Consider the following 27,973-nt stretch of genomic DNA (forward strand, 5'->3'; position numbering starts at 1 on the left):
CTGTACACAGTACTCCAGATGTGGTCTTATCAACACCCTGTACAACTGTGGCAAAACTTCCCTACTTCTTTATTCCATTCTCCTAGCAATAAATGACAAATTTCATTTGTCTTCCTAATCACTTGCTGTACCTGCATACTAACTTTTTGTGATTCATGTACCAGGACACGCAGATTCCTCTGTACCTCAAGAGTTCTGCAATCTCTCTCCATTTAAATAATATGCTGCTTTTCCATTCTTCTTGCTAACGTGGACAAGGTCACATTTTCCCACATTATCCCCCAACTGCCAATTTTTGCCCACTCCCTTAACCTGTCTATATCCCTTTGCAGACTCCTTATGTCCTCTTCGCAACTTCCTCTCCTACCTATCTTCTTGATCACTTGTGCATAACTCCCCCAATGCTGTCACCTAGATCATTAATCAAGATGACGAAAAGCAGAAACCCTAACTGATCCCTGTGGGACTCCGCCAGTGATATTAGTCACCATACAGAGCCTCAGCCATCAACAATTACTTTCTGTTGAAGAGAATGCAGCTAGTTCATTATTCAGCCATTTTTGCTGCACCTAAATGAAAATGTTTTTTAAGTATATAATTTGGTTGGACATGATATCAGCTGGTGTTTAGAAGAGTAAGAGAAGACTTAATTGAAGCATATAGGTCCTGAGGAGTCTTGACAGGGTCAATGTGGAGAGGATGAATCTAGTACTAGGAGTCACTGGGGACAAAGATGAGGAGAGTTTTTTCCTCCCAGAGGGTTGTGAGTCTTTGGAAATCTCTTCTTCAAAAGGCGACGGAAGCAAAGTTTTTGAATATTTTTAAGGCGGGGTAGAAAGATTCTTGATAAGCAAGGGGGTGAAAGGTTATCGGGGGGGGTGGGTGGTGGAAATGTGGAGCTGAGGTTAAAATCAGATCAGCCATGATGTCATCAAATATCAGGGCAGGCTTGAAGGGCTGAGTCGCCTACTCCTGCTCCTAATTCATACGTTCATATGTTGTTCCATCATCCACTAAATTTGTATCTTCCTCCCAAAATTGAACAAAGTTAATGATTTTCATCCTTCCTCTCTAGAAGCCATGGTGAGATTCACCTAAAACATTTTCCTTCAAAGTAATGATACAGTACATCCTCATATGATCTTTCTGAAGACTTATAATTTTCCAGTACAAGCTAGCTCTTAAATAAAGCTACTAAATGGGCCTCTCAGTCTGAGTTCTTTTTTATTCTCTCATGGGATATGGGTACTATCACCCATCCTTAATTTCCCTTGAACTGAGTGGCTTGTTCAGCCATTTCAGAGGACAGTTAAGAGTCAACCACATTGCTGTGGGTCTGGAGTCACATGTAGGCCAGACCAGGTAAGGGTGGCAGATTTCTTTCTCTAAAGAACATTAGTGAACCAAATGGATTTTTACAGCAAAAAATGATAGTTTGATGGTTGCCATTACTGATACTAGCTTTATATTGCAAATTTATTAATTGAATTTAAATTCCACCAGCTGCCATTTGAACTCATGCTCCCAGAGTGTTAGCCCAGATCTCTGGATTACTAAACCACTACACCACCATCTCCCCCACTCTATAATCACAGAGTTCAATGGCGTATAGTTTCTATTTCTTGGAGAACCCTAAGAAGGTAAATGCTAGCAGAGTCTAGCTAGAGCATTAATTCTGTAATTTTGCATAATTATTTCCAAATACAGTGACCCTTAAACGTTAAGAAGTAACATCCTATAATAAATCACTTGCCTTAAACATTCCTGTCTGCTTAAGAGTGTGCCATAGGGTCTTTTGAGAAATAGATGACAGAGGTGAATAAATAGCTGAACAGTGACATCTGATGCTTAATCGATGAACTACAGTTGTGCATTACAGCAAACTTTCTATTCTGATTTGTTAAACAAATTTTGTTTTAGCAAGTAAGGGCAGAGTGGCTGAAATCATAACCAGCAGAAGATGCCTAAATGACATTCGCAGTTGAGGTGATATGACTATTGAAGTACGTTTGATTAATGGCTATTGAGACAAATTACAGCTGATGACTCTTGTTGGAAAGGCTTTAAGGACTTCGCTAATGACTGTTAAGGCCAATACAAGAGAGGCAGGTCTCCCACAAGTGTCACTCAACCGAGTCATTTGGCAATGCCTCAGAGTGCAACATGATGTATGTTGATAACTCCAATAACATTGTCTGATTGTCTGCATTGACCATATTGAAATGATTGTAATATTCATTGATTGTATTGATGCACCTTGTGATACATGTGTAAAAGTTGAATCTGATTGTACTTATGTGATGGTGATTTTGAAATGGTTTGGAATGTTCTGCCAGATATTTTATGAATAAAGTATATTTTTCAAAAGAAAAGTCTCATTTCACGATGACGGCCTCATACTGATGGCCACCTTCGTGCGTGGCTGCATCAAGCTGTGCACAGACCCTCGGTACGCAAACACCAAGTGTCACTATGTGCTGAGGTTCTACCTGTCCCCGGTGTTGCGAAAGATGGCTCTGGCCATGCTGTCATGGAACGCTCCAAGTAGTTGGACCATGCCGTACCACCTGTCCCTCGTGGAAAAATTTATGCAGAGAAACACCTTTGACCACAAGTCCATCAGGCAGTGGTCGGCACGTTAATGTCTTAGAGGCCCTGCGGGAAAAGGAGAGGGTGGATGGGTGGATCCTGTGGGATGGTTCCCCAAGCAGACTGTCAAAATCATTTGGCAGAATGCCTCATCGCCAGAACTTTGCAACAAGCACCAAGATGTAGCTTGGCTGGTGGTGAGAAAGGCCCTCCCCGTCAGATCCTTCCAACACACCAGGAATCTCAACCCCTCTGCACGTTGCCCTCGAGGTGGCTGTGTTGGGGACGAGACCATTGTTCACCTCCTTGTGGACTGTGCCTTTGCAAAGAAGATCTGGAGAGAGATGCAGTGGTTTCTGTTGAGGTTCATCCTGAGCAGTTCTGTGACACAGCACTCTGTGCTCTACGGGCTGTTCCCAGGAACACACACTCCGAGACAAACATCAACTGTAGCTGGAGGATCATCAGCTCGGTGAAAGATGCTTTTTGGTCTGCCCGAAACGTGGTCTTTCAGCGCAGAGTTGTCCCCAACCGAGTGTTGCAGACTGACACATTCCAAAGTCCAGGACTACGTGCTGAGGGACGCACTAAAGCTTGGGGCAGCCGCCGCAAAGGCGCAATGGGGAAAGGTCACTGTCTAAGACCTTTCTGCCACAGTGCACCGAGGGACTGGGAACTGTTGAGAGACCCTCAGGCTGTACAGCTCAAAATGAATGTATGCAGTAAATACTAAGTGTATTATAAATGTATTAAAGCACCTCAGAGTGCAACATGATGTATGTTGATAACTCCAATAACATTGTCTGATTGTCTGCATTGACCATATTGAAATGATTGTAATATTCATTGATTGTATTGATGCACCTTGTGATACATGTGTAAAAGTTGAATCTGATTGTACTTATGTTATGGTAATTTTGAAATGGTTTGGAATGTTCTGCCAGATATTTTATGAATAAAGTATATTTTTCAAAAAAAAGTCTCATTTGGCGATGATAGACTGCTACTGTTCATGTTCTTACCATTGCCATTTCTTCTAAGATCAGCTCAGTGACTGACACTATATGTAAACACACTACATATGGTGAATAAGATTGGTGAACGACAAGCACAAATGGCCTTGTGGAAATATAATGTAGTGGCAATAATATGGTGCAGGCTGGGTGCTTAATATTCAGGAATACAAAGGGTTCAGGAAAGATAGGGAAGGAGAAAAGGGAGGTGGGGTAGCAGTACTGATTAGGGAAGACAAGGTAATAGTGGAAAGAGAGGGTGCCCTTCAAAGGACAAGGGCAGAATCCATCTGCCTAGAATTGAAAAGCAAAAAGGGTACTATCCCACGATTATATGCTACAAGCCTTCAAATAGTAAGAGAGAGAGAGAGATCGATTGGGTTAATGTTAGAATAAAGGGAAAGGAGGGGGAAGAATTTCTGGAATGTGTGTGGAAGAATTTCCTTGACCTGAATGTTCTCAGTCCAACTAAGAGGGAGGCATTCCTAGATCTGTTGCTGGGGAATGAGTTGGACAAAGTGGACCAAGTGTCTGTGATCATCGTACCATAAGGTTTAGACTAGTGATGGAGAAGAGCCATGAACAATCTAAAGTAGAACTTCTAAATTGGAAGATGGCTAACTTCAATGGAATGAAAAGGAAACTAGCAACGAAAAAATGGAACCGAAGTTTGACAGCAAAACTGTAACGGAACAATGGGTAATCTTTAAGGAAGAGATGTTTCAGGCACAGGCTAGATACATTCCAATGAGAAGGAAAAGCAGGGGATCCAAAACTAGGGTTCCTTGGATGACAAGGGAGATAGAGATTGTGCTGAAACAAAAAAAGAGGCTGTATAATGTGTGTTAGGCGAATTCTTGCAGTGAAAATCAGGGTAAATACAATAAGTTGAGAGGGGAAGTGAAGAGGAAAATAACACTAGCAAAGAGAGGATATGAGGATAGAATGGTAGTTAACATAAAAGGTAACCCAAAATTTTATACCAGCATGTAAGTAGCAAGTGAGTAGTTATGGTGCAGTGGGATCTATTAGGGACAAGAAGGTTATATACATTTAGAGGTGCAGAGCAAGGCTAGAATAATTAATGAGTTGTCACAACTCACTGGGGATAGTGCGCTATAACATCAAGCCCCAATGTTCCCAGAACTGTGACAAACGTGAAAAGCTGGACCAAACCACCAGATTGTCCCAATTCTACCTAACTGTTTAATTTAGGTTAATAACATACACACCAGATTTGTAAACTTAATAAGTAAATAACTGTTTTTATTAAACAAATTGTCTTTAGTGGCAAAAGAAAGAAATATGAACTGCTAACATCTAGTGAAGCCCAACGCAAACTGGAGGAACAGCACCTCATCTTCCGACTAGGCACTTTACAGCCTTCCGGAATGAATATTGAATTCAACAACTTTAGATCTTGAATTCCCTCCTCCATCCCCACCTCCTTTCCGTTTCTTCCCCCTTCCTTTTGTTTTTTCCAATAATTTATATAGATTTTTCTTTTCCCACCTATTTCCGTTATTTTTAAATCTTTTATGCCCTGCTAGCCTTTCCACCGCACCCCCACTAGAGCTGTACCTTGAGTGCCCTACCATCCATTCTTAATTAGCACATTCGTTTAGATAATATCACTACATTCAACACCTCTGTGTTCTTTTGTCTGTGACATCTTTTGATTATCTGCTCCTATCACTGCTTGCTTGTCCCTACAACCACACCACCCCCCTCCACTTCTCTCCCCCCCATCCCCGCCCCCCCCCCACCCCAGTTTTTGTTTTTAACTTCTAACTCAATGACTTAAATTCTTAAACCCCTATACACAAACACACACACATAAGTCACACAAAACATGGATTTTAAGGGTGAGATAAAACAGTTCAATGGCACCAATCTGGAGTACAGGATTTGATGGGTTGATTTTGATTGATGTCTACCAAATTCCTTGCAGTTTGTTGTTGATGACATGAGGTGGTCGCCCAACACTTTCAGTCACTGGTTCACTGGTTGAAAAATTTGCTTTTCAATGTCTCCACTAGTAATTTTTCCCTTTTTCCTCTTAACAGGGGTTTTCAGAGAAAGTAGGTTACAGAGATGTAAGGGATAGCCAGCTAGCTATTACAGCAGAATTGCTGGAATCTTACAAACACAGGAGAGAGAGGTTTCAGGTCTTTCATCTTTTCAGGCTAGGCACTGTTCTACCTGCACTGTTACCACACAAAACATAGGTCACCTGGTCAGGAGCCAATTAAAATGCTGTGGTCAGGCAGTTCCCTTTAGTCCAGAACCCCATTCTGGCACTATCATGTTCTCTTATGGCACCCTATGTTCCAGGATAGCAACATTTCAGATATTCCTCATGCTGCTCCAGTGAACATGTCTTTCAACTGCAATCATGGTAGTTTTTTTAAAGCCACAGCCCAATTTTAAAGCCATAGTCCAAGAAAAATTAAATAATAGGTTTTTTACAGAGTGCTTTGGTATCGGTGTTTACTAAGAAGATGCTGACAAAATATCAGTAGAAGCAGAGATAATCAAGATAGTGGATGAGGTGAAAATTAATAGACAGGGTGTACTGGAAAGGCTGGTTATGCTTAAAGTTGATATGTTACTTGGGTCTGTATGGCTTACCATTCCAATCTTCCCTAAATATGGGAGAGGTGCCAGAGGAATGAAAAGTGATGAATGTGATGCATTTGTTCAAGAAAGGATGTAAAGATATTCCAAGAAACCACAGGCCGGCCAGTTTAACATCAGTGGTGGCTAAGATTGTGGAAACAATACTCAGGGCAAAAGTTAACAAAACGTGCATGGAAAACTTTTAATTAATTAAGGAGAGCCAGCATGGATTTGTAAGAAGCATGTCATGTTTGGATAAACCAATTGAATGTTTTCATTAAGAAACATAAATAGTTGATGAGGAGAATGCAATGGATATTGTCAAAATTAATCTTAAGAAAGCATAAAAGGTCAGTTACCCAAGGAATAGGAGGATTAGTGACAACTTAGATTTTAAAAAATTGGCTTAAGGATAGAAAACAGCTTGATAAATGGGTGCTTTTAAGACTGGAGGATGGTAGACAGTGGTGTTCCCCAAGGGTTAGTGCCCGGACTACTATCTTTTCTGATACATATAAATGTCTTAGAATTTAGTATAAAATTACAAAATTTGCTGATCAAACTTGGAGCTTGGCAAACAGTGGGTCTGGGATCGACCAACTGCAACAAGATATAGACAGACCTGCAAAAAGGACAGGCAGGTCACAGATGGAACTTAATATGGAGAATTATGAGGTGATGCAGTTTAGTAGAAGGGATAGAGGATGCAATTTTACACATAATGACACAGTTCTAATAAGTGTGCAGAGACAGAGGGACTTGGGGGTTCATGTGCCTTTGAAGGTTGCAGGGCATATTGAGAGCACAGTTAGCAAAGTATATGAGCCTTGGGTTCATAAATAGAGATATTGAGTACAAAGCAGGGAATTTATGCTAAATCTTCATAAAACTCTGGTTAGCCGCAACTGGAGTATTGCTTCCAGCTCCAGTCACAACACTTTAGGAAGGATTTGTAAGCCCTTTGTTGTGATATGATGTGCATATACCTTTAAGGAACAATATCTTAAAGTACCAAATTACACATTTGGACAGGATGTAATATATTTGTCCCATGACTTGTAGGCAGTCGACAGGCAGAAGGGTAGTGATGAAATGTACAATATTTAGCTTCCAGTGAACATTATCTGTCTATAATCTTAACTTCAAATAAAGAATCCACATTATTATTACACCAATCATTGTGTATGATTAGTGTGTTTATGCTGAAGAGAAGAACATAACATGGTGGCAGGATGGCAGCAAGGTTTTTTGAAGGTTTGACTGCAAAATATATACGCTTCAACCCTTCTACATCCAGCAGAAGGAAAGGATTGTTGTGAAAGTGAAGCAACTATCAAAACTCATGTCTGTACATGATTTTGCAGCTCTCTATGAATTCTACACAAGTGTACATTCTGGGATCGCACCTTGCTCCAGCCAGCAGGCATCAGGTCTCCGTAAGATTGTCCAATTTTGGTGAGCTTAAATAGTTAAAGTCTACATGCTGCAAAGTTTAAGCAGGAACAGAAACTAAACAGCAGACTGCAAGGGTCTCACTCTAAGTAGAACTTCACAAACAAGAGAATTCATTACTGCAAAAGCTAAATAGTGCAAGCTAGGCTGGGGAGAAGAATCTATTCGGTAACACATCCTAGCAGCCAGAAGAAGCCTGTAAAAAGCCTTGCTCACTGTTTACTTTCACTTTGGAAGTCCTTCAGCCATTTACCTGCCGAAATCACTGCTTCATGGGTGAGTTTATAGATAAAACTGGGAAAAAACAGAAAGAGCTTAATAGTAACACCATCAAGCAGTAACCTATGACCATGTAAGGCAGTAGCCAGTGAAGATACTGCAACTCAGAGCTAAATTAACCCTAAAGCAGCTGAAGAAAACCTGCATAGCTGTCAAAAACTCCAGATAGCATTAAAAATCCTGCAAAAGGTTAAAAGATGACCACAAAAGTTCCAGTGCTCAATGGGAAGTCAACAGATCACCTATGTGAATTCATTTTGTTCCAGAAACACGTCAAACTATGTTTTCTGGACCTGGACATTTCTAAACCAGATAGGCAAGGCATTAAAATTAAAATTGTTATTGACAATGAAGGCCTGCACAGACTGAATACATCAGAGATAAAAACAAAAAACTGCGGATGCTGGAAATCCAAAACAAAAACAGAATTACCTGGAAAAACTCAGCAGGTCTGGCAGCATCGGCGGAGAAGAAAAGAGTTGACGTTTCGAGTCCTCATGACCCAACATGCCAGACATGTTGAGTTTTTCCAGGTAATTCTGAATACATCAGATCTGCCTAATGAACACCTTAAGATCCAGAAAAACTATGGTCAACACCCAAAGATAAATTACGAGTGAAGATCAGCTTCACCAAGACCGTAGTGATTTGAATTCACAGCCCAAGATGGCCAACCCCAGTTTTCATTACTATACATCCCAAATTCCAATTCATTAGAGTGGAGTCAGTCTGTCTGCAAAATCCATCAAAGGCAATAATTTCATGAGAGTGTGAAGGACCCACATCTCCTGATTCATTAGCAGGTCATCTATGGCAATCACCTGAAGCATTCAAATGTTGGATTTGGGCCAATAAGACTTATTACTTGGACAATGAGACCCTGGCTAAGTTAGCTACCAGACATGAGCTAATCAAGTCACCTTTGGAATACACGGGCAATGTCTTTTTTCATTCCCTTGGAGCAGGAAGGTCACATGACAAGCTTACCCTATGTATATTTTAAGCACATGTTTTCTCAGCAGAACTGAGGACAAGCAGCTTTGGCAGCTAACCTAAGTGGGGTCACTCCTACCTCCTTTTTTCTCCAACCCACCTGGTAAGCTTCAAGCCTTGTTTGCTGATTGTGAGACACCCCACTGCAGACAGAGATTTCTTAAAAGAATCCAATCCCCAGCACTACAATCTCCCGAGGAACAACAAACTTAGTCACCGACCTGTTCAAATCAGAAGCATCAAGACCAATTCAGCTGAAGGCAGGTGAGGCACCAAAATACAGACTGTATACTCTTTTACTTTTTTAAGGACTCTAATTTGGCCAACCTATCCTTCCCCATTTTGTAATCTGTATTTAAATGTGTGTGTTTGTGTGTGTGCAGATGTCAGTGCGTATTTCATTATTTTACTTAGATCATGTTATGATATGACAGGTGGTATTTGCCAGGCGGACCCAAATGTGTTATCCCAAATACACACCCTCTTTAAGACAACAGTCCAGAATAGATTTTAAATTTATAGTGCAATTGAGCAAGGTTATCACAAGCACCCACTCATTGGAATTCCAAAGGCTTTTAACACAACTTTGGTTACTGGAACAGCAGACTTCTGCAAAGTGGCAAGAGGCTTTTCTCCCAAGTCTATTTCACATGGTGTACCTTTCAGATATTACATGCACCCCCCCACACCACCACCACCCCCCTCCCCCGCGCTCCCCCCTCCCTCCGCCACCCAACACAGCCTTCCATCCTTTTTTAAATATATTTTTCCCTGTTTAATCTGTAAATTCCATTGCTTCCCCCATGTCTTTGGAAATTACTTTTCCCATAACATAAAAATCTTTTATGTTGTCATTATAGTCAGCGCTTTTGGAAAAAATCAATGTAATAACGTACCTTGTTTATCTTGTTAGATGTGAACATCCTACCATGTCTCTTTGAACACCAAACACCCCTCCACTTATATTAAAGCACAAATTTCATTCACACCCTATCTGCTGATTTTATCCTAGCTCACTCATTAGCATATCAAATGCCCTGTTACAGCTAACTCTTTTGATAATTTCAACCTTGCAGTCTACTTGTCTCTAACTTAATTTAAATCAGCCACACAGGCAGAACCATCCACATACACACAAACATATGCCTACTTTACATTTCCCCAAAATAATATTATGAAAAAGATGACTGTCACAAAACTATCAGTTTAAGTACAATAAAGCTAACCTCTTTCTTTGTTAAACTCAAGAAAACATGTTCCATTGGTTCTTTTATGATCACAGCACATAAACAATTAAGTACTCACTGAATTGACAAATCTTTATAAACAAAAAAAAACTGTTCCAAACAAACAGGGGGCAAAGAGGGGAGCCATTTGACCTCTTCTCACCAGGTCGTCACAAGGTATACAAGATTATGACAGGTTTGGATAAGGTAGACCAGGAAAAGCTGTTCCTATTAGCTGGTGGCAGAAGGGTCAGGAGCTACAGATTCAAGATTTTGAGCAATAGATGCGGAAGGGGGTGTGATGAAGAACTTTTTTACGTGCCGAGTGGTAATGCCCTGAAACTCACAAACTATGAAAGTGGTGGCAATGGGGGTGATCAATGAGTTCAAAAGGAAATTGGAGGGGCACTTGATGGAAATAAATTTGCAAAGCTGCTGGGATACTGCAGGGAATAGGACTGACTGGATTGCTGTTCAAAGAGCCAGCATTGACTCGATGGGCCAAATATCCCCCTTCTATGCTACAATGGTTCTATAACAGTAACTCTGATTCACTGTTCAGCAGTTCATGCCATTAGCTGTGAGATTTGTGCAACTATAAATGCTAATTTTGTATGATTTGGAGTTATGCCTGGCCTGTCTTTAGCTCTCTTTCACTACCTGGCTCTCTCCCACTCGGCCTATTTCTGCTCACTGTGCAGGATGCCTTTTCAGCATTGTGTCCTGACCAAGGCAGTAATGCTCTTCTGATAAGTTTGAGCTCAATGCCAGCTGTCCTGCTGTATGCAGGGACCTTGTAATGGTAACTTTGTTCCCTGCCACTTGACAGAATCTCAGGTTTTGGAGGTGAAATTTGTTACACTACCAAGTCTAATAACAGAATGGTAGTCATATAGAATGGCAGCAAGGTCAATAGTCCTTCACTCATTCAAATTTATGATCTTGAACCCATGCAGGACCCAGGCATATTTTTTCAGTCTTCCAAACAGAGAACTGTTTTTTCCTGATGGAAGGTTAACTTCATTGTTAGTGTGCAGTCTTGGCAAATGGCACCTAGCATCTGTAAAGGGTCCTTCTGTAGCTAAAAGGGATCTCTTTGAATACCTTATCTACTTGTCCTGCCTGCACATGTTTTTAGTTTCTTTGCTTATTATTGGCAAGTTTTTCAAATCTACCATTGTAACTATCTATACTCCTTCCTGATATCATTTTAATTAAGCTAAATTCCAGCCTTTCCATACCTTGAAAAGTTTTACAAGGGTAATCCTAAAATAGAGTCTAACTCAATAGGAAGGTGGATTAGAGGTCCAGGCTTGGAATCAGCACATCCAAAGTGCAACATATTTCAATTAGAACCATAGAAAAGTAAAAGCGCAGAAAGAGACCATTCAGCCCACTGTGTTTGCGCCGGCTAAAAAAGAGAGAAAAAAACTAACCGCTCATTTTAATCCCACTTTCCAGCACCTGGTCTGTAGCCTTGCAGGTTACAGCACTTTAGTTGCAGATCCTTTTAAATGAGTTGAGCATTTCAGCCTCAACCACCAACTTAGGCAGTGAATTCCAGACACCCACTACCCACTGGGTGAAAAAGTTTTCCTGATGTCCCCTCTAATCCATCTACCAATCACCTTAATTCTCGAGTCATCTTAGGATATTTTGTGGCTGAACTGCTTGTTTTGCCAACTAATATATCAACAACAATTTGCATTTATACAGCTGCATATAGAAAAAATCACATGGAATTTCATGGTGCTCTGCCAAGTATAAGTAGAAATTGATGAAGAATGGATGTTAAGCTATGGGAGAGAACAAGAAGAGGTGATGAAAGCCTTGTTTGGAAGTGGGCTTTGAAAACATTTTAAAGCTGGAAAACAATATGAGGAGATAAAGGGGTTCAAGGCAGGAGCACCGGAAATTAGTGCCAGCATGCTGAAAGTTGTGCACAAATAATGGGATGGGGGAAGTGTGGGGTACAAGCAGAGGTTTGAGGGGTAAGAGGAAGAATATAAAACTGGAAAAAGTTGTAGAGATATGATGTTAGTCCATAGAGGGATTTGAAGATAAGGATGATGATTTCAAACTTGACACAATGGGCAGGATTTTACCATCAGCGAGCGAGGGCGGGGCCCACTCGCCGGCGGGTAAAATGACACGCGATGAAGTCGGGTGGAACTTCCGACGTCACCCTGCCCCATTTCAATTTTCAGGAAGACGGGGGGGGAGCAAAATCAGCTATGCGCCCACTGACCTGTCAACAGCCAATTGAGACCATTGACAGGATCAATTAAGCAATTAAAGGACCTGCCTGTACAACCTTAATGTTGGCGGGTCGGCCAGGATCCTCGGCGGCAACTAGAAAAAACATGAAACCTCATCCACAGGCAGGATGAGGTTTCATGCAGGGTTTTAAAAATTTTAATAAAGTTTTTTTGGAAATTATGAACACATCCCAACTCATGTGACATTGGCACATGAGGGGACAAGTATGGGAATTTTTGTTTCTCTATTTTTAATATTTTTAAAAGTAGAGGTGATCTCCCTGAGGCTGCTACTTAGCCTCAGGGAGATGAGTGCGCTCCTTCATGTGCATGTGTGAAAGAGTGCACTTCCAATTTTGGGATTCCCCCTGCCTGCACAGGAAGCACTTCCCTACAGACATCACGCTGGGCAGGCCTTAATTGGCCCGCCCACATAAAATGGTGACGTGCCTCTGATCGGGGCCGCCGATCGGAAGCGCACCCGCACACACCCCCCCCATCAACTTTGGGGGAGGGAAAATTCTGCCCAGTGTTTGGAGCCAATGGTTGATGGGCAAGTAAAATGTGAAGACATTAGCTAGGCTTCCAGAAAGATTCATGAGAATGGTTCTAGGCATAACTTCAGTTACGTGGATAGATTGGAGAAGCTGGGGTTGTTCTCTTTTCCAATTAGGAGATTAAGATGAAATTTGATAGAGGTGTTCAAAATCATGAAGGGTCTTGATAGAGTAGATAGGGAGAAACTGTTCACATTGACAGAAGGATCGAGAAACAGCCAATTGGGGCTGGACAATATATGCAAACTTGCCAGTGGCACCCAGATCGTAGAAAAACTACCACCTGGAGTCCCATTATCTTTCCACCCTTCCAGAATGTGCCAACAGTGTTAGTGAGTCTGTTTAAATAGGCATGTTTCGTCCAAGGTGAAGCATTTTTGGGCGTCTCCCCCGCAGTATAGGTGCCATGTAAATACATATGACTGTATTGTTTACTCCAGCTGATCACCTCCAGCTGAGCCCCCACCCACCCAGTAGCAACGAGTCCTCCCGGCCGCTGGGCGGCGCTCTCACGCAACAGCGAGGAGTCCTCCCAGCCGCTTGACGGCGCTGCCTCCAGTCCCACCTGATTCTGCCTGGCGGAGTACGCAAGTGTATAAGACGGAAGGCTTTCTGGGAGCGTGAAGGGTGGGAGTAGATAGTTGATTTTCTGTAGAGAAGGCGCCTCCCTGGATTCATTCGGCCATGGCGTATTCGCTGGTTAGTGAGAATATGCCTCTGGGGGTTTGCAATTCGGATCTCAACAGGCTTCTTTCAGCAAAAGCTGATGGAGCATCACAGCCAGCGTTAACTGTGGAGGGAGGTGGGGGTGTGAGGGGCGGGGGAGTGGTCTTTGTGAGGGGAGGGGAGGGGGCTTCCCTGCAGCTAGTTGTCAATAACCCTAACCCTGTACAAACAGATTATATGGGAGTGAGTTGCATTTTTTTTGGTAAAATGTCTTCCATTGCTGTGTTGTTTAATAGCCACTTGGAAGCAGGTTTTAATGCCTTTTGGTGTTCATTCTATGGCTTTTTTGTATTTGTTTTGCTCCTGATCGCACCAACTGCAATGGGAAAAATAAGCCATATTGTGAACAAAAAGAAAGCTTTTGTCTAATTCGGGCTAATTGGGAGCTGTGTTGCGGGTACTCCCTGAATTTATGCAAATACATTTGGAATGTTCTGTAGGAATATTTGAGTAGTGGGTGGATCATAATGGAAACTACTGCCAAAATGTCACAGGGTCTAAAAATGTTCCTGTGACAGTATGTCCTTGAAACTGGTTTGAAAGTTGGTTTGTCATTTAAAGGAATGGCTTTACTTGTATTTGGGAGCAATATTACTGTTAATATTAATTTCTTGGAACAGTTGGACTTTGCAATCAAGCAAGTAGTACACCACAGTAACTTGTTTAAAGTGCTTTGACTAAGGGTTGCTAAAGAAATTGACTCTACTGCTGGTTAATATTAATGACAAAAATACTAAAAGATGATCAGTTGTCTGCTTTCAGTTTAAGCTCAAATTAAAGCATTCTCCACTTTTTAAAAACGAATTTTCTAATTATGTTTGTTTGGGCTGAGAGTTGGCATTGTGGCTGGCTGCCATTTTTTTATTAGTCAGTTAATTCTAAATGAGTTTAACTGCTATCCTGACTAATCAAGATGGTGAGAAGGAATTAAACTGATATAGGAGAAAAGGAGAATTAACATTACTCATACCCATATTCTGTTCAAATTTCTCTATGCAACCTGGTGACTTCCCCCCCCCCCGCCCCACCTATAGTTCTTGAGATCAGGGGCAGATATTGTTTTTTATTTTCCTTTTTCAAATCCCAGTTTTGGTGTAACTTCAGAAAAACATAAAGTTATTTCCATTCCCAAAATTAGCCATTTGTTTAAATTGATACTTAATACTGTAGATCTACTATAAATGCCTCAATGAAATCCAATTACCTTTTGATGTGTCATGGGATCAATTTAGTGCTGGACTGGTTTGTACTGTGGTTTGAGCCTATTCAAACTCATTTCACTTTGAAATAAAAATACCTGGAAAAACTCAGCAGGTCCGGCAGCATCTGCGGAGAGGAACACAGTTAACGTTTCGAGTCAACAGAAATGTTAACTGTGTTCCTCTCTGCAGATGCTGCCAGACCTGAGTTTTTCCAGGTTTTTTTAATTTTGTTTTGGGTTTCCAGCATCTGCAATTTTTTTGCTTTTAGCCCATTTCACTTCGAATTGCTATGGTGACAGCAAAAATGTTTCTAGCCCAACCCTGAGCTAGACATGAGTGTAGATGTTTTGCATTCTTTTCTACTTTTTAAAATTAGAGTAATAAATTTCTTTTTTTATAAAACTACATGCATTCTATTTGGCAGTTCCCAGGTGTGATTCTCCTCAAATGTTTTGGCCTATTTTGGATCTAAAAAACACCTTTTCCAAATGATTATTGGCAGTATTCTGCTCAAACAGGCCAGGAGGACAGCAGTGAAATGACTGAAATATCCACTACTAAATGTAAAAGAGACAACTGCTGAAGTAGTTTGTGACTATCATATTCTTGGGTATCAATTGCAAAGCAAGAGGTCTTTTTTGTGATTTTTTTTTTATTGTATAACAATTGTAATTCACTTATAATTTCAGCCTTAAAATGGGTTCCACAATGTAACCACAAGGTGCTTGCTGTAAATATTTTCCAAATTATTTTTGTTCACTTGGATAAATATCCCTATGGTATATCTTATTGATCATACATGCAAACAGAAAAAGATCCTGTCAAAACTTTGTAAATAATAACTTGAAGCATACATACAAACATATGAATTAGGAACAGAAGTAGGCCATTCGGCCCCTCAAGCTTGTTCTGCCATTTGATAATATCATGACTGATCTGATTGTGGCCTTAGCTCTACTTTCCTCTCTACCCCCTCATACAAATATGAGTCAGGAGTAGGCCTACATGAAGATGTCAACCATAAGGTATGCATTCACTAAAACATCAAAAGAAAAGGTGGTGTTTTACAAGTTGATGTAGGTGCTGTATTTCAATTAATGGTGACAATCTGCTATAGTCATGTTGCGTGGAAGTGTTGTATGACTTTCTAGTATTTACTTGAAGTAAACTGTTTAGTGTGAAGAGTGAAAACACTACCTGTGTATGGAGAGAATAGACCTGAAAGATTTATCTCCTGTGATTTAAGAAATCACCGATTCCATTGGTCAGCCCATGAGATTAAAGAAATTATATTATGCTGTACTGAAATAGGTGGAGGCTATTGAGCCCCCCCATCTGCCCTGCGAATAGTGGTGCTACTTTCTGTAGTAGATTATAAGAGTCACTGCACATGTTTGTGTCATTGATTTGGAACTGAAGCATGGTTGAATTTTCTACAAATAGTTTCTGTCATTGGCAATTTGCTAAATTGTTAAAGTAATTCATGACATTTTTCCTGAGAGCAGCTACAGCCGAAAAACTCACCTGTCTTTTTGGGTGATGAATCTATTGTCTACCACTACTGTTTATTTTGCTTTTATAGGAAATTTTGAGGTGCACCATTTAAGCTGTTCATGGCTATACTTTTGTTTGAAGATTTTACCAATTTCAACAGGCCTGAATTTGGATTTCATACTGAGGTTGCAGAGCCCGTAGTTGAGGAGTTACTGGTCTGACAATAGAAGTGCTCTTGGAAAAAATTGCAAACTGCACCTTGTATATTTGGCATTGAGCTACCTTTAATTGCTTTACTCTGCCAAAAGGTTTCCCTTCCCATCATCTTGGTCCACTGAGCCATTATCAGGTTTCTGAAGCTAGAACAGACTTATGTTGCCTCACCCAGTGCCTTGTGGGCAATTGCAAAGTTGTCTTAACAACTGCACTCTGATTTTCTTTGTGTGAAATGTTAATTTGCTGTTGTCTAGCCTGCAGGATAGTGTTCTGCAGCAATGACACAAGAAATACTTTGAGCATTACTACACCCAGAATTCAAAATATGTCTTTTTTTTAAAAAAAGCTGTCCAACTGTACATAGCTGTGGTGGTTTAGTTCTAGTCTTAATTGCAAAAGGCTACTAAAAATATTCTTTGTGTTGAGGTAAGAGATTGACGTTGTCTGCTTTTCAGTTGTAGACCTCTATCATGTGTTACAGAAGGGGCCTCTATTCGGGCTGTACCTATGTGATTTGGAAAAGTGCCCAAGTTCACAACTTGGGGGGTGGGGGGAGGCTGCAATTATTTTCCTTAAGTTTGCACTATATGTTCACCCATGCTTTTCTCTGCCCTGGCCACCAGTAAACATGTATTCTATCACTACTATTGTATTGCTACCCTTTGAAATATAGGCTTTTAAAACTTTAGCTGTTTTCTGCAAGTTTTGATCAAATTTGTGATTTCAAACCAATTCTTGTAAATTGTTCAATACTATGATACTAGCCTGTCATAAGGGCAGCATTTTGTGATTAAGTGCTTAAATCAGTAGCAAACCTTATCACACTTTGCACAAGTGGGCCGGGAGTGTTTCCAGTTGTCGGCTAAAGTAAAATCTGACTCCAGGTGATGCAGTCCTTGAATATTTTTGGCATAGGCTGTACATAATGCTTTAAGTACTACGGAACTTGACTTGGAACATTTAATTATTGGCCTGAGGCTTTGAATGAGTAACTGGGTGTGGTGCTTTGCTTACAAATTCATACCCTTAGCAGATATTGATACAGTGAAATCTGTATTCCCTGCCCTCAAAATAAGTTATTTGCTATTTATTTGTGGGCCGTGAACATCATTGGCAAGGCCAGCATTTATTATCTATCCTTAATTGCCCTTGAAGATAGTGGTGAGCTGCTGCCTTGAATTGCTGTAGTTCATCTGCTGAGGGTACTGTGTCTGGGAGTTCCATGATTTTGGCCTAGCAATACTGAAGGAATGGCGCTATAGTTCCCAAGTCAGGATGGTATGTGACTTGGGCAGGAACTTGCAGGTGGCAATGTTACCATGTGTCTGCTGGCCTTATTCTTCTGGACAATAGAGGTTGTGGGTCTGGAAGGTGCTGTCGAAGGAGCCTTGGTGAGTTGCTATAGTGAACAACAGTACACTATGCCAGTGGTAAGAGGAGTGAAATTTTAAGATGGGTGCTAATCAAGTCTAATTTTGCCCTGTTTGGTGTCAAGCTTCTTGTGTTCTTGCAGCTGCACTCATCCAGGCAAGTGGAGAGAGTATTCTGTCACATTCCTGACTTGTGCCTAATAGATGGTGAACAGGCTTTGGGGAGTCAGGAGCTGAGTTACTTGCAGAATTCATAGCCACAAAATCCTGACCTCTTGTAGCAATGTTTATGTGGCAGGTTCAGTTAATGTTCTGGTCAATGGTAATCTCCAGGATGTTGATGTTGAGGTTTCAGTGAAGGTGATGCCATTGAACATCAAAGGGAGATGGTTGGATTCTCTTATTGGAGATGGTCGTTGCCTGAGAACTTGTGTGGTGTGAATGTTACTTGCTGCTTATCTGTCCAAGCCTGTATGTTGTGCAGGCCTTGCTGCATGGAGGCATGGGCTGCTTCAGTGTCTTAAGCAGTTGCAAGTGGCACTGAATGTTGTGCAGTCATCAGCAAACATCCGCCTTTCTGGAGGGGAGGTCATTAGAGCAGCTGAAGATGGTTGGGCCTAGGACACTACCCTAAGGAACTTCTGCAGCAATGTCCTGGGACTGATATGATTGACCTCCAACAACCACAACCATCTTTCTTTGTCATAGGTATGACTCCAACCAGTGGCAAGTCTTCCCCCGATTCCCAATTTCAGTTTTGCTGTGGCTCCTTGATGCCACGTGCAGTCAAAATCTGCCTTGATGTCAAGGGCGGTTGATCACCTCTGGAATTCTGCACTTTTGTCCATATTTGGACCAAGGCTGTAATGAGGTCTGAAGCTGTGTGGCCCTGGCCGAACCTAGGATGAACCGCTTGAAATTAATTTGTGCTCTGAATTACAAAAATATTGTATAAATGTCCCAGTCTTGTCTGAAAGTAATATTCATGGAAAATGAATGGCATAATTTGCTTTGCCTGCAAGATCGAAATGGTTGTGGAAAGTGGATTTTTCAATGCTTGTACTGCTGATGATCTAATGGTGGAAGCAGCTGAGGGAAAAAATGCTGGAAACTGATCCAGCTTCTTACAAAAGAACTGTAAGCTGAGAAGTCAGTATTATGGGAATAAGGTCATACAAGGACAGCTTTCATTAGCTAGATATCATTGGTAATTCAGTGCAGTGCTACCTCATTTTGTTACATTGGTCATGGGATTTACCAATTTTTAAAAAATTGAGCAAATCAGCAGTATTACTTTGGGTGTTTCTGTCAATGTTCCAACTGCTGACAGGTTTTCATTTTCTCCCAGCAGGTAGAAGTTTAAACATTGACAATGTAAAGGGGCTGCTTAGCTGTGTCAGCCTTATTTTAAATGTCATTGGGAATGTCATGACTGAGCCTCCAGAGTCCTTGGGTAGAGGATTCCAAAGATTTACCACCTGCCAGTACTGACCCTTGACAATGATCTAACAGGCCTGGCACCCAAGTTTTGAAACTGTAGCCAAGCTTGGTACAAAATAGGATCTAATGTTCTCATGCCATTTTCCATTTTATTCCTAGTTATACCTGTGCAGATGTTCAATAGATCACGGACTATAAATATCATGTTAGTGTAGTCAGGTCTGATTGAAAAGCATTTTAGACTGAAATAAAAAGCTTAATTAGTTGATGTTGAACAAACTCGTACAGTGATAGGATTCCTGTTTACCACCCTATCCTGTTTACATGTTCTTATCCTAAGCATTTTATTTTGAACTGGTTCTCATCTCAGGTCAAGCTACCTTTTTGTTTTTAAACTGACTATTCAATGACTTGGAGGTTTTAAATCATACTTTCATGAATTAACATTGACAGATGACTTCTCTGTATGCTTGTACTGCTGTGGAATTTAAATGTGCAAAACTGTAAGGCAGTTTCTTTTGCGGTGTTCTTGGTCTATTTAATCACACTTCTTGGGTCAGTTATGTATCCATTGAATTTTTGCCTTGCTTACCACTGGCATTTTGCCTGACAGTAACGGTGCATGCGACTTGGCTGTTATGCTCACCTGAGCTATTTCAGTCATGTAGCATTCTTTAGAACCAGGGGACAGTCTCAGAATAAGAGGTCATTCAGGGCTGAGTTGAGGAGGAATTTCTTCACTCGGGTGGTAAATCTTTGGAACCCTCTACCCCAGAGGACTCTGGAGGCTCAGACATTGAGTATGTTCAAGACAAAGATGGATAGATTTGTGGATAGTAAAGACATCAAGGGATGGTGTGGGGAAAATAATGTTTTGCAGTAGAAGATCTGCCGTGATCTAACTGGTGGAGCAAGCTGAAGTGGCTGAATGGCCCACATCTATTTCCTATGCTTCTATATTGAGGTTCAAGCCTATAATATACTTTTATAAAAAATTACATTGGATTTATCCAGCTTAACTCCAGTTAAATTGAACTTGAGTTAAAATATTTTTGGTACTGAATGCTGACTTATTTGCATAATGGTCTTTATTGTGACCAGTGGCTTGCAATCTATGTAAATGGCAAAAATTGAATGGTGAGAATAATGCCATTTACTGTTTTGTGAAAATTGGGTGACCTCTTTTTAGATGTACACAAACGTGCAGTTAAGCTTAAATCCAGAAGCTGCTGCCCAAGATGCACTGTTCATTAATTCTTCAAGCCGGTTGAGGGGATACAGTTACTTGCCCTGTTCAAGCAGGCCCCAGGTACTTATTGATTTTACATCGTATGTACAGCACAGAAGCAAGCCCCTCAGCCTAAAATATTCATGCCTGTGTTTTTAAGCTCCAGTAGGGCTTCCTCATTTAACTTTTTTTTTAAATATACCCCCTAACTTCATCTAACTTCCCCTAAATGCACTTATACTACTGCTCTAAACTAATCACTGATAGTGAGCTCCAAATTCTTGCTACTCTCTCTGGATAAAGAAGTTTATTCTGAATGACCTAAGTTATTCCTTGGTGACTATCTTGTTTTGATGACCTCTAATTTTGCTCTTCCCCAAAGTCACAGTGCCTACCAGAACCTTCATAACTTTAAAGACCTCCATTGGGTCACCCCTCAGCCCTCTCATTTCAAGAGGGGAAAAAGACTTTGCCTGTTTATCCTTTCCTGATGCATATTGCTCAGTTTCGGTATCAGCCTTTTAAAACTTTTTTTTGTTGCACCTTCTTAGTGTCTCTGTATCTGCTTTGTCATGTGACAACCAGAACTATACACAGCATTCAAAGTGTGGAATAACCATGGTTTGATATAATTTAGTTAAACTTATCTACTTTTCAATTCAGCCCTCCTAGAAATAAACCGTTTGCTTTGTTTGTTTTCTTTTTGTTATCGCCTTATTGACCTGCATCTCACATCACTAGAAGTTGTATTTTTACTCCCAGATCCTTTTGTACCTCTACCCCATTTAGATTTTCGAAGTAATATGTGATTCCTTAAATTAATTTGCCAATTGTGCCCAATCAAGTTTATTAATGGATTGTAATGTGTTGCAGTCCTTAATCTTTTGGTAGTGATCACAAAGTTAGAAATTGTGTTTCCAAAGTCCAGATTGTTCTGTGACTAAGTGTTCATACCAATGATCCTTGTGGGATCCCACTTGCTGCCACCTAGCCACCCTTTACCTCTACACTGGGCTTTCTTTTAGCCAGCTAGCTATTCATGCTGCTACTCCATCCCTGGCATGCTATGACCGTTATACGTTATCTGTTATGTGGTACCTGATCAAAGGTCTTTGGGAGATCTACATATATTACACCTGCATTAGTCTTGTCTAGTCTTGCTGTTACCTCTTAAAAGAATTCAGCAAGGTTGGTTAAATGAGGCATTCTCTTTTGAAATCCACATCGTCTTTTCATTAGACCAGGTAAGGACTGTAGGTTTCCTTCCCTAAAGGATATTAGTGAACGAGGTGGGTTTTTATGACAGTCGGCAATGGTTTCATGGTCATCATTAGTCTTTTAATTCTAGATTTGTATTGAATTCAAATTCCACTATCTGCCATGGTGGGATTAGAACCTGGGTCTCTGGATTTCCAATCCAGTGACAAGACCATTACCTCGCCTCCCCTCTGGGTATAACATTAGCTATCTGCCAACCCTCGTGCCACTTCAACTTTTTCCAGGGAATTATTGAATGCATACAATAATGCCTGTGCCATCTCTTCCCTAAATTCTTTTAGAATGAGTGGGTACAATCCATCTGAACCAGGAGCTGTATCCTCCTGAGTTTAATTAGTTGTTATTAATAGTTTTCCTCTTAATTTAAATGCAGTAACCATTAATATCATCTGATATCATTCCCACTTGACTTCTATTAAATTCTAAACCAAAGTAATTTAATATTTTTTGCCATTTCACTTATCCCTGCCTGATTTTTATCTTGACTATTCTCATCTCAATTTTCCTTTATGTGCCAGTAGAATATTTGTTCCTTGACTAATTTAATGTCATGGTTCCTCTTCTTGTAAATTTTCTTTTTTTTAAACTTCTCTCCTGGTCTCTTCATATTCTCCCATGTCTTGTTCTCGCTGAATGCACTGCCTGGGAGGGTGGTGGAGGCAGGTTGCCTCACATCCTTTACAAAGTACCTGGATGAGCACTTAGCACATCATAACATTCAAGGCTATGGGCCAAATGCTGGTAAATGGGGTTAGGTAGGTAGGTCAGGTGTTTCTTGTGTCGGTGCAGACTCGATGGGCCGAAGGGCCTCTTCTGCACTGTGATTCTGTGAAGTCCATGTAGCTAGTACCCTTTTCCTTAATTTTTCTCTCTTCTCTCATCCATAGTTTCTCCCTGATGATTAGTTTGTCTTTAAGCAGGATATATTTTTCCTGGCTTAGTAACAAAGTTTTAAATGTTTCCCAAAGTTCTGCATCATAGTTTAGCAATATTAATTTTATTTTCCCAAGTTCTATTATCAGCTCCTAAAATCAACTTTCCTATGGTTGATAAACCTAGCCTTGTTCATGCTTCTCTCCTCCATTAATAACCTAAACCATATTATGGTCACTTTTGCTTAGATGTTCCCCAATTTTTGCTTCTCTTACTCTGCTGTGGTTCATTCCCATTACCTGATCCAGTGGAAAGTCTTGCTTTGTTGGGCTTCTTGTACATTGGGTTAGAAAGAAGCCCTGTATACATTATAGGAATTTCATTCCCCTATTCACTTTACCCACATCTTCTGACCAATTAATTTTGAGGTAGTTGAAACCCCCCCACTGTTGCTTATTTCCCTAATATGTTTGCATAATTCTTCCTTTACTGCCCACTATTGACTATTTCCTCCCTTGCTCTTTTGATTAGCCCTGTTCATGTGGCAAATCCTTTTTTTACCTTTTATCTAAATGGTTCCTATTTCTGTCTCACTAACAACTGCATTCCCATTTTTCCCTGAGCAGAGCCAGTCCAGCTCTTTTTTTCCCCCCATCAGTCTATCTTTCCTGTTATACCTGCAATATTTAATTGTCTTGATTTTCTGTAGACGTTTTTCAATAATCCCAACTATATCTGGCTCTTCGCAACATATAATTACCTCTAGTTCCTTTTTTTTTGACACACTGCATTCCTGTGCAGAAAGTTTAATTCATTTTTTAATTGCTGTTCCCCTCACTTTTTTTTCTTTTTCTTCTCCAGTAACAAACTTGCTGCTCAAGCTGGCTAAGGTCAAGGCTAAAGGATGCCTGATGTTTGTTTGCTGGTTTCAGTACATTCTGGCCCAATAACTTTAGATTCACTAGGTGATTTCTGTGGCATGATAAATGTAATTTAAAACTAATCCTCTAGTGATTTATGAAACTGAGCTGTTTTAAACATTGGTAAACTGGGTGTCCATGTTTGCTTGGTGCCTGAGCAAGTTTTTTTGTGGTGGAACTGTTTTGGTAAAATGTGTGAAGTTATGCCATGTAATTTTGGTGCATCTTCACTACTTCTGTTCATGTGAAACTGCTTTTATTTTAAACAGGCTGAGACCTCTATGTTCATATGTGATGTAATTTTGTATTTTGTTCTTTGCCATTTTAACTAAGTACATACTAATGTTCACCTTTTTTATATTGGTCTTTCTACTCTTAACTACAAGCTCCAAGTAACGTCATTGGATAATTGTCACCTGAGTTAAGTGATCCTGAACCACTTCTCACCTAAAAATGAATGTAAATATGCTGTAGCTCTTAATTTTTGTGCTTGGTGTTTCCTGTTGCAATGAGATGATGTGTGTTACAGACCTCCGGAGTGCTTTTTGCAATTGGTGCCGTTTTCGTAACAACAGTTGGAGTTATTGTGGGGCACTATGTTTTGTCCAAAAAAAAGAAATCTGCAATCACATTGAAAGACGCCAATGAGAAGTATCCACTGCGGCTAATAGATAAAGAGGTGAGTGTGACTTTTTTCTAAGTATTCAGTCTTTCAAAAATTAATGTGAAAGGACTATCACTGTTCTTTCTTTTTGAACAGATTGTGAGTCATGACACCAGGCGGTTTCGCTTTGCTCTTCCTTCAGCCGATCATATTCTTGGTTTGCCTGTTGGTAAGTTACTTGAAGCAGCTTTTATTGGCTGAAGGCTTCACAGGAACAACCTGGATTCACATTTGTCCTGAGACTTACCTTGCTCCGTAAAGGAGCAAACTTTTCTTTCCCTTGATGATCTAGCAGAGACTAGAATCTTCATACTAGTATCTTCTCACTAGTATCTTATTTGGACGTCACCATGCAGTGCCACTTGTAACTCTTTCGAGTACAAACATGTTTCCATCTGTTCCTATTCAGATGAAGTTATATTGTTTCATAATTTGCCATGGTGAGATTTGAACTCTTGATCTTGGGGTTGCTATTTATTTATACAAGCTTTGTATCTGCACTGTGCATCATTACTAGCACCTGTAGTGACTCAGTTTTTGTCTGTCTTGATTGATTAGGTCTTTGTTTTTCTCCTCATTTGCTTTTGCTGACCAATCATTGGCTTGGCCTAAATAGCCAAGTGGTTATGGTACTGGGTTTGTAACCCCAAAATCAAGAGTTCAAATCTCACAATGGCAAACTATGAAACAATGTAACTTCCTCTGAATAGGAACAGATGGAAACGTGTTTGTACTCGAAAGAGTTACAATATAATCAAGAGTTCAACACATTGTCATGCAGCAGAAATAATGAGAGGAACCGAAGCTCGTATTGCCGCTGCAATGGATCTGTTTGAACTTTGTTTACACATTTTGTTTTGTTCCGTATATACATATAAAAAATAAAACATCAAGAGTTCAAATCTCACAATGGCAAACTATGAAACAATCAAGTATATAAGATGCTTGGCCTAAATAGCCAAGTGGTTATGGTACTGGGTTTGTAACCCCAAGATCAAGAGTTCAAATCTCACAATGGCAAAACTATGAAACAATGTAACTTCATCTGAAACAGATGGAAACGGGTTTGTACTCGAAAGAGTACAGATATGTTATTTAAAAGATTTAAAAGATTATCAAGAGTTCAAATCTCTCAATGGCAAAACTATCAAGTATATAAGAAACAGCAGGAGCAGACCATGCGACCCCTCAATTCTGCTCTGCCATTCAATAAGATCAAGAGTTCAAATCTCACAATGGCAAACTATGAAACAATGTAACTTCATCTGAATAGGAACAGATGGAAACGTGTTTGTACTCGAAAGAATTACAATACCCTTGTTTAGAGATACCTTGTAGGGAAAGAACTGATACAACTTCCATGACACTCCCAACTATGCTTGGATTAAGAGATTTTGTTCAATGTTGCTTTAAATGTTATAGTGGTTCATACATTTCAGGATTCTTGTGTTCCTAAAAATAAAAATCTGAATTACCTGCAACTTCATTTCCAGCAAACTAATGGGAACCCAAACACTGGATAGGATTTTAAGGGTACTGTGCCGCACAATGTCCCCTTCCAGCTTTGTTTCCCCTTGTACTCCATTCTAATGCGCTCCCTAGACTCCAATCTAATTGTTTATCTTGTGCAGGCACTGCTTGCTCCCTGTTCAACTTTGTTCTTGGAAATCCACCCAAGTAGAAAAATAAACGTGCTTATGCCCTCCCAGACACACAGCCCCATCTCATCCTCAGTCTGCAAGCAATGCCCCAGGACATCTGCTAGTCCAAATAAAATTGTATTACTTCAGCAGTTCTTAGTTTGGTATTGAAGCATAAGTTGTTTGACTTAAATCTTTCAATACAGGAAAACATGTGTATCTCTCTGCAAGAATTGATGGAAACCTTGTTGTCCGACCATATACTCCAGTTACTAGTGATGATGACAAAGGCTATGTGGATCTTGTTGTCAAGGTAATGTCTAATTCTTTATCTGCCATCAAAATGTAACAATATATTTTTAAATGTGGCAGATTCTGAGAATGTCATGGGATTTTAACCTAGAAAGCAGACTGAAGAATCTTTTCACTATAAAACCAGAATGAACCATGCTATTCATTATTTGTCTATGTCCAGCTAACTTCTTCAATGTCAAGTTGTTTGTAATTGTTTGATTGTTTGTTTCAAAGGCTTTAGTGTTACATAAGGATGTAAGCTTGCTCCACCATTCAATACAATTGTAGTTGACCTACCTTAACTACACTTTCCCACAATATCCCCATATTTGTAAATTCCCTTCATGTCCAAAAATGTATTGCTCTGTCTTGATTATAGTCAACAACTTAGCATCCACAGCTATCCAGGGTAGAGAATTTCAAAGGTCCACAACCCTTTGACTGCAAAAAAAAAGTAATCGTCTATCTCTTTCCTGAATAGTAAACTCCTTATTCTGAAACTTTTCTCTAAACAGAACCTACGTTCCTTATAAAGAGCAGCCTACTGCTGTTGCACAGTTTCTAGTAATGTGATAGCTTGGCATAAGAGTTGGAACTAATTTTTAAAAACTTATTGCGTGAACTGGGTACTGTAACTTCACCTGCTCAGCAAATTTGTTAAGTAAAATGTACATCAAGTTGACTGACTTCTCATAAATGAACCATAGTCATTAGAAAATAATAAAGCGCACTAAACTCTTTTCTGACCAGTAATCTCCCCAAAAGCACCTTAGCAGTTCTTGAAAGCTACCTGTATGTATTTATACATGCATTTTCTTGGCTGGACAAAAAGCCAACAGCTTGACCTTTGACCCTGCTCAGCTGTCTATGCCTGTGGGTGTCCAGGTGAGCTGTCGGTCAAACCAATATTCTATTTCCTTTATTTCCATTCCTCCAAAGTTGGAGGTTCCCTGGCAGAACTCCCTACAAGGCTCAAACTGATGCCGTACCAGCATAATCCTCAATTTCCTCACTAGATGTGTTAACGAATCTCTCTCAAACTGTGGTATGTTGACGAAGGACCAAACCTTGGCCTTCCTGCTATGTATGGCCTATGGTCACATTGCGGTTTGCATTTACTCAGAGGCACTGGGGTGGGAGGAAGAAGGTCTTATTCATTTTAAAATAAAACATGGACACGCTACTTAAATTGTTGCATTAACCAGGTTAATGAAGGCATAACAAATGCAACAAAACACTGGTGTTAATTCCTAGAAGGGTAGAAATTTAAAATCCATTAAAACTTGTATGAAAACTCTGGTTAGACCACATTTGGTGTATTGTGAAGAGTTCTGGTCTCCATATTATAGAAGGGATATGGAGGTATTAGAGAAGGTGCCAAAACGATAAAATAGAATACTAGTAGACCTGAGAGATATATCTAAGGAGAAAGATTAAATAAATAAGGCTGTTATCGCCAGAAAACAAGACTACTGTGTAACCTGATTAAGATCTTTAAGATTGATTGGGTTTGTTACATACTACAGAATATGCTGTAAAATGCTGGGGTTATAAATATAAATTGTCACTAATAAATGCAATGAGGAATTTAGGAGAAACTTCTCACAGCTTTCTAGGTAAAGACTGAAACCAGCTACCACCA

The 27,973-nt window shown here is 40.1% G+C and overlaps 1 protein-coding gene across 3 annotated transcripts in view; it reads left to right on the forward strand.

Moving 5' to 3' along the window:
* Positions 1–13,540: 13,540 nt before the first annotated feature.
* Positions 13,541–27,973, forward strand: part of LOC121282032 (NADH-cytochrome b5 reductase 3-like) — a 33,256-nt gene continuing 18,823 nt past the window's right edge. Inside the window, exons 1-5 of one of the 3 annotated variants that reach the window (XM_041195384.1) lie at positions 13,562–13,685; positions 20,624–20,743; positions 24,263–24,412; positions 24,494–24,566; positions 26,244–26,350. In XM_041195384.1, the coding sequence (XP_041051318.1) occupies positions 13,671–13,685; positions 20,624–20,743; positions 24,263–24,412; positions 24,494–24,566; positions 26,244–26,350 (465 nt within the window). In that variant the 5' untranslated portion in view covers positions 13,562–13,670. Of the gene's footprint in view, positions 13,686–17,881; positions 17,903–20,623; positions 20,744–24,262; positions 24,413–24,493; positions 24,567–26,243; positions 26,351–27,973 lie in introns of those variants that run through there. The other 2 variants (XM_041195385.1, XM_041195386.1) reach the window with 2 other exon arrangements.

Source organism: Carcharodon carcharias, chromosome 9 (genome assembly GCF_017639515.1).
Source record: "Carcharodon carcharias isolate sCarCar2 chromosome 9, sCarCar2.pri, whole genome shotgun sequence".
NCBI classification, from domain to species: domain Eukaryota; kingdom Metazoa; phylum Chordata; class Chondrichthyes; order Lamniformes; family Lamnidae; genus Carcharodon; species Carcharodon carcharias.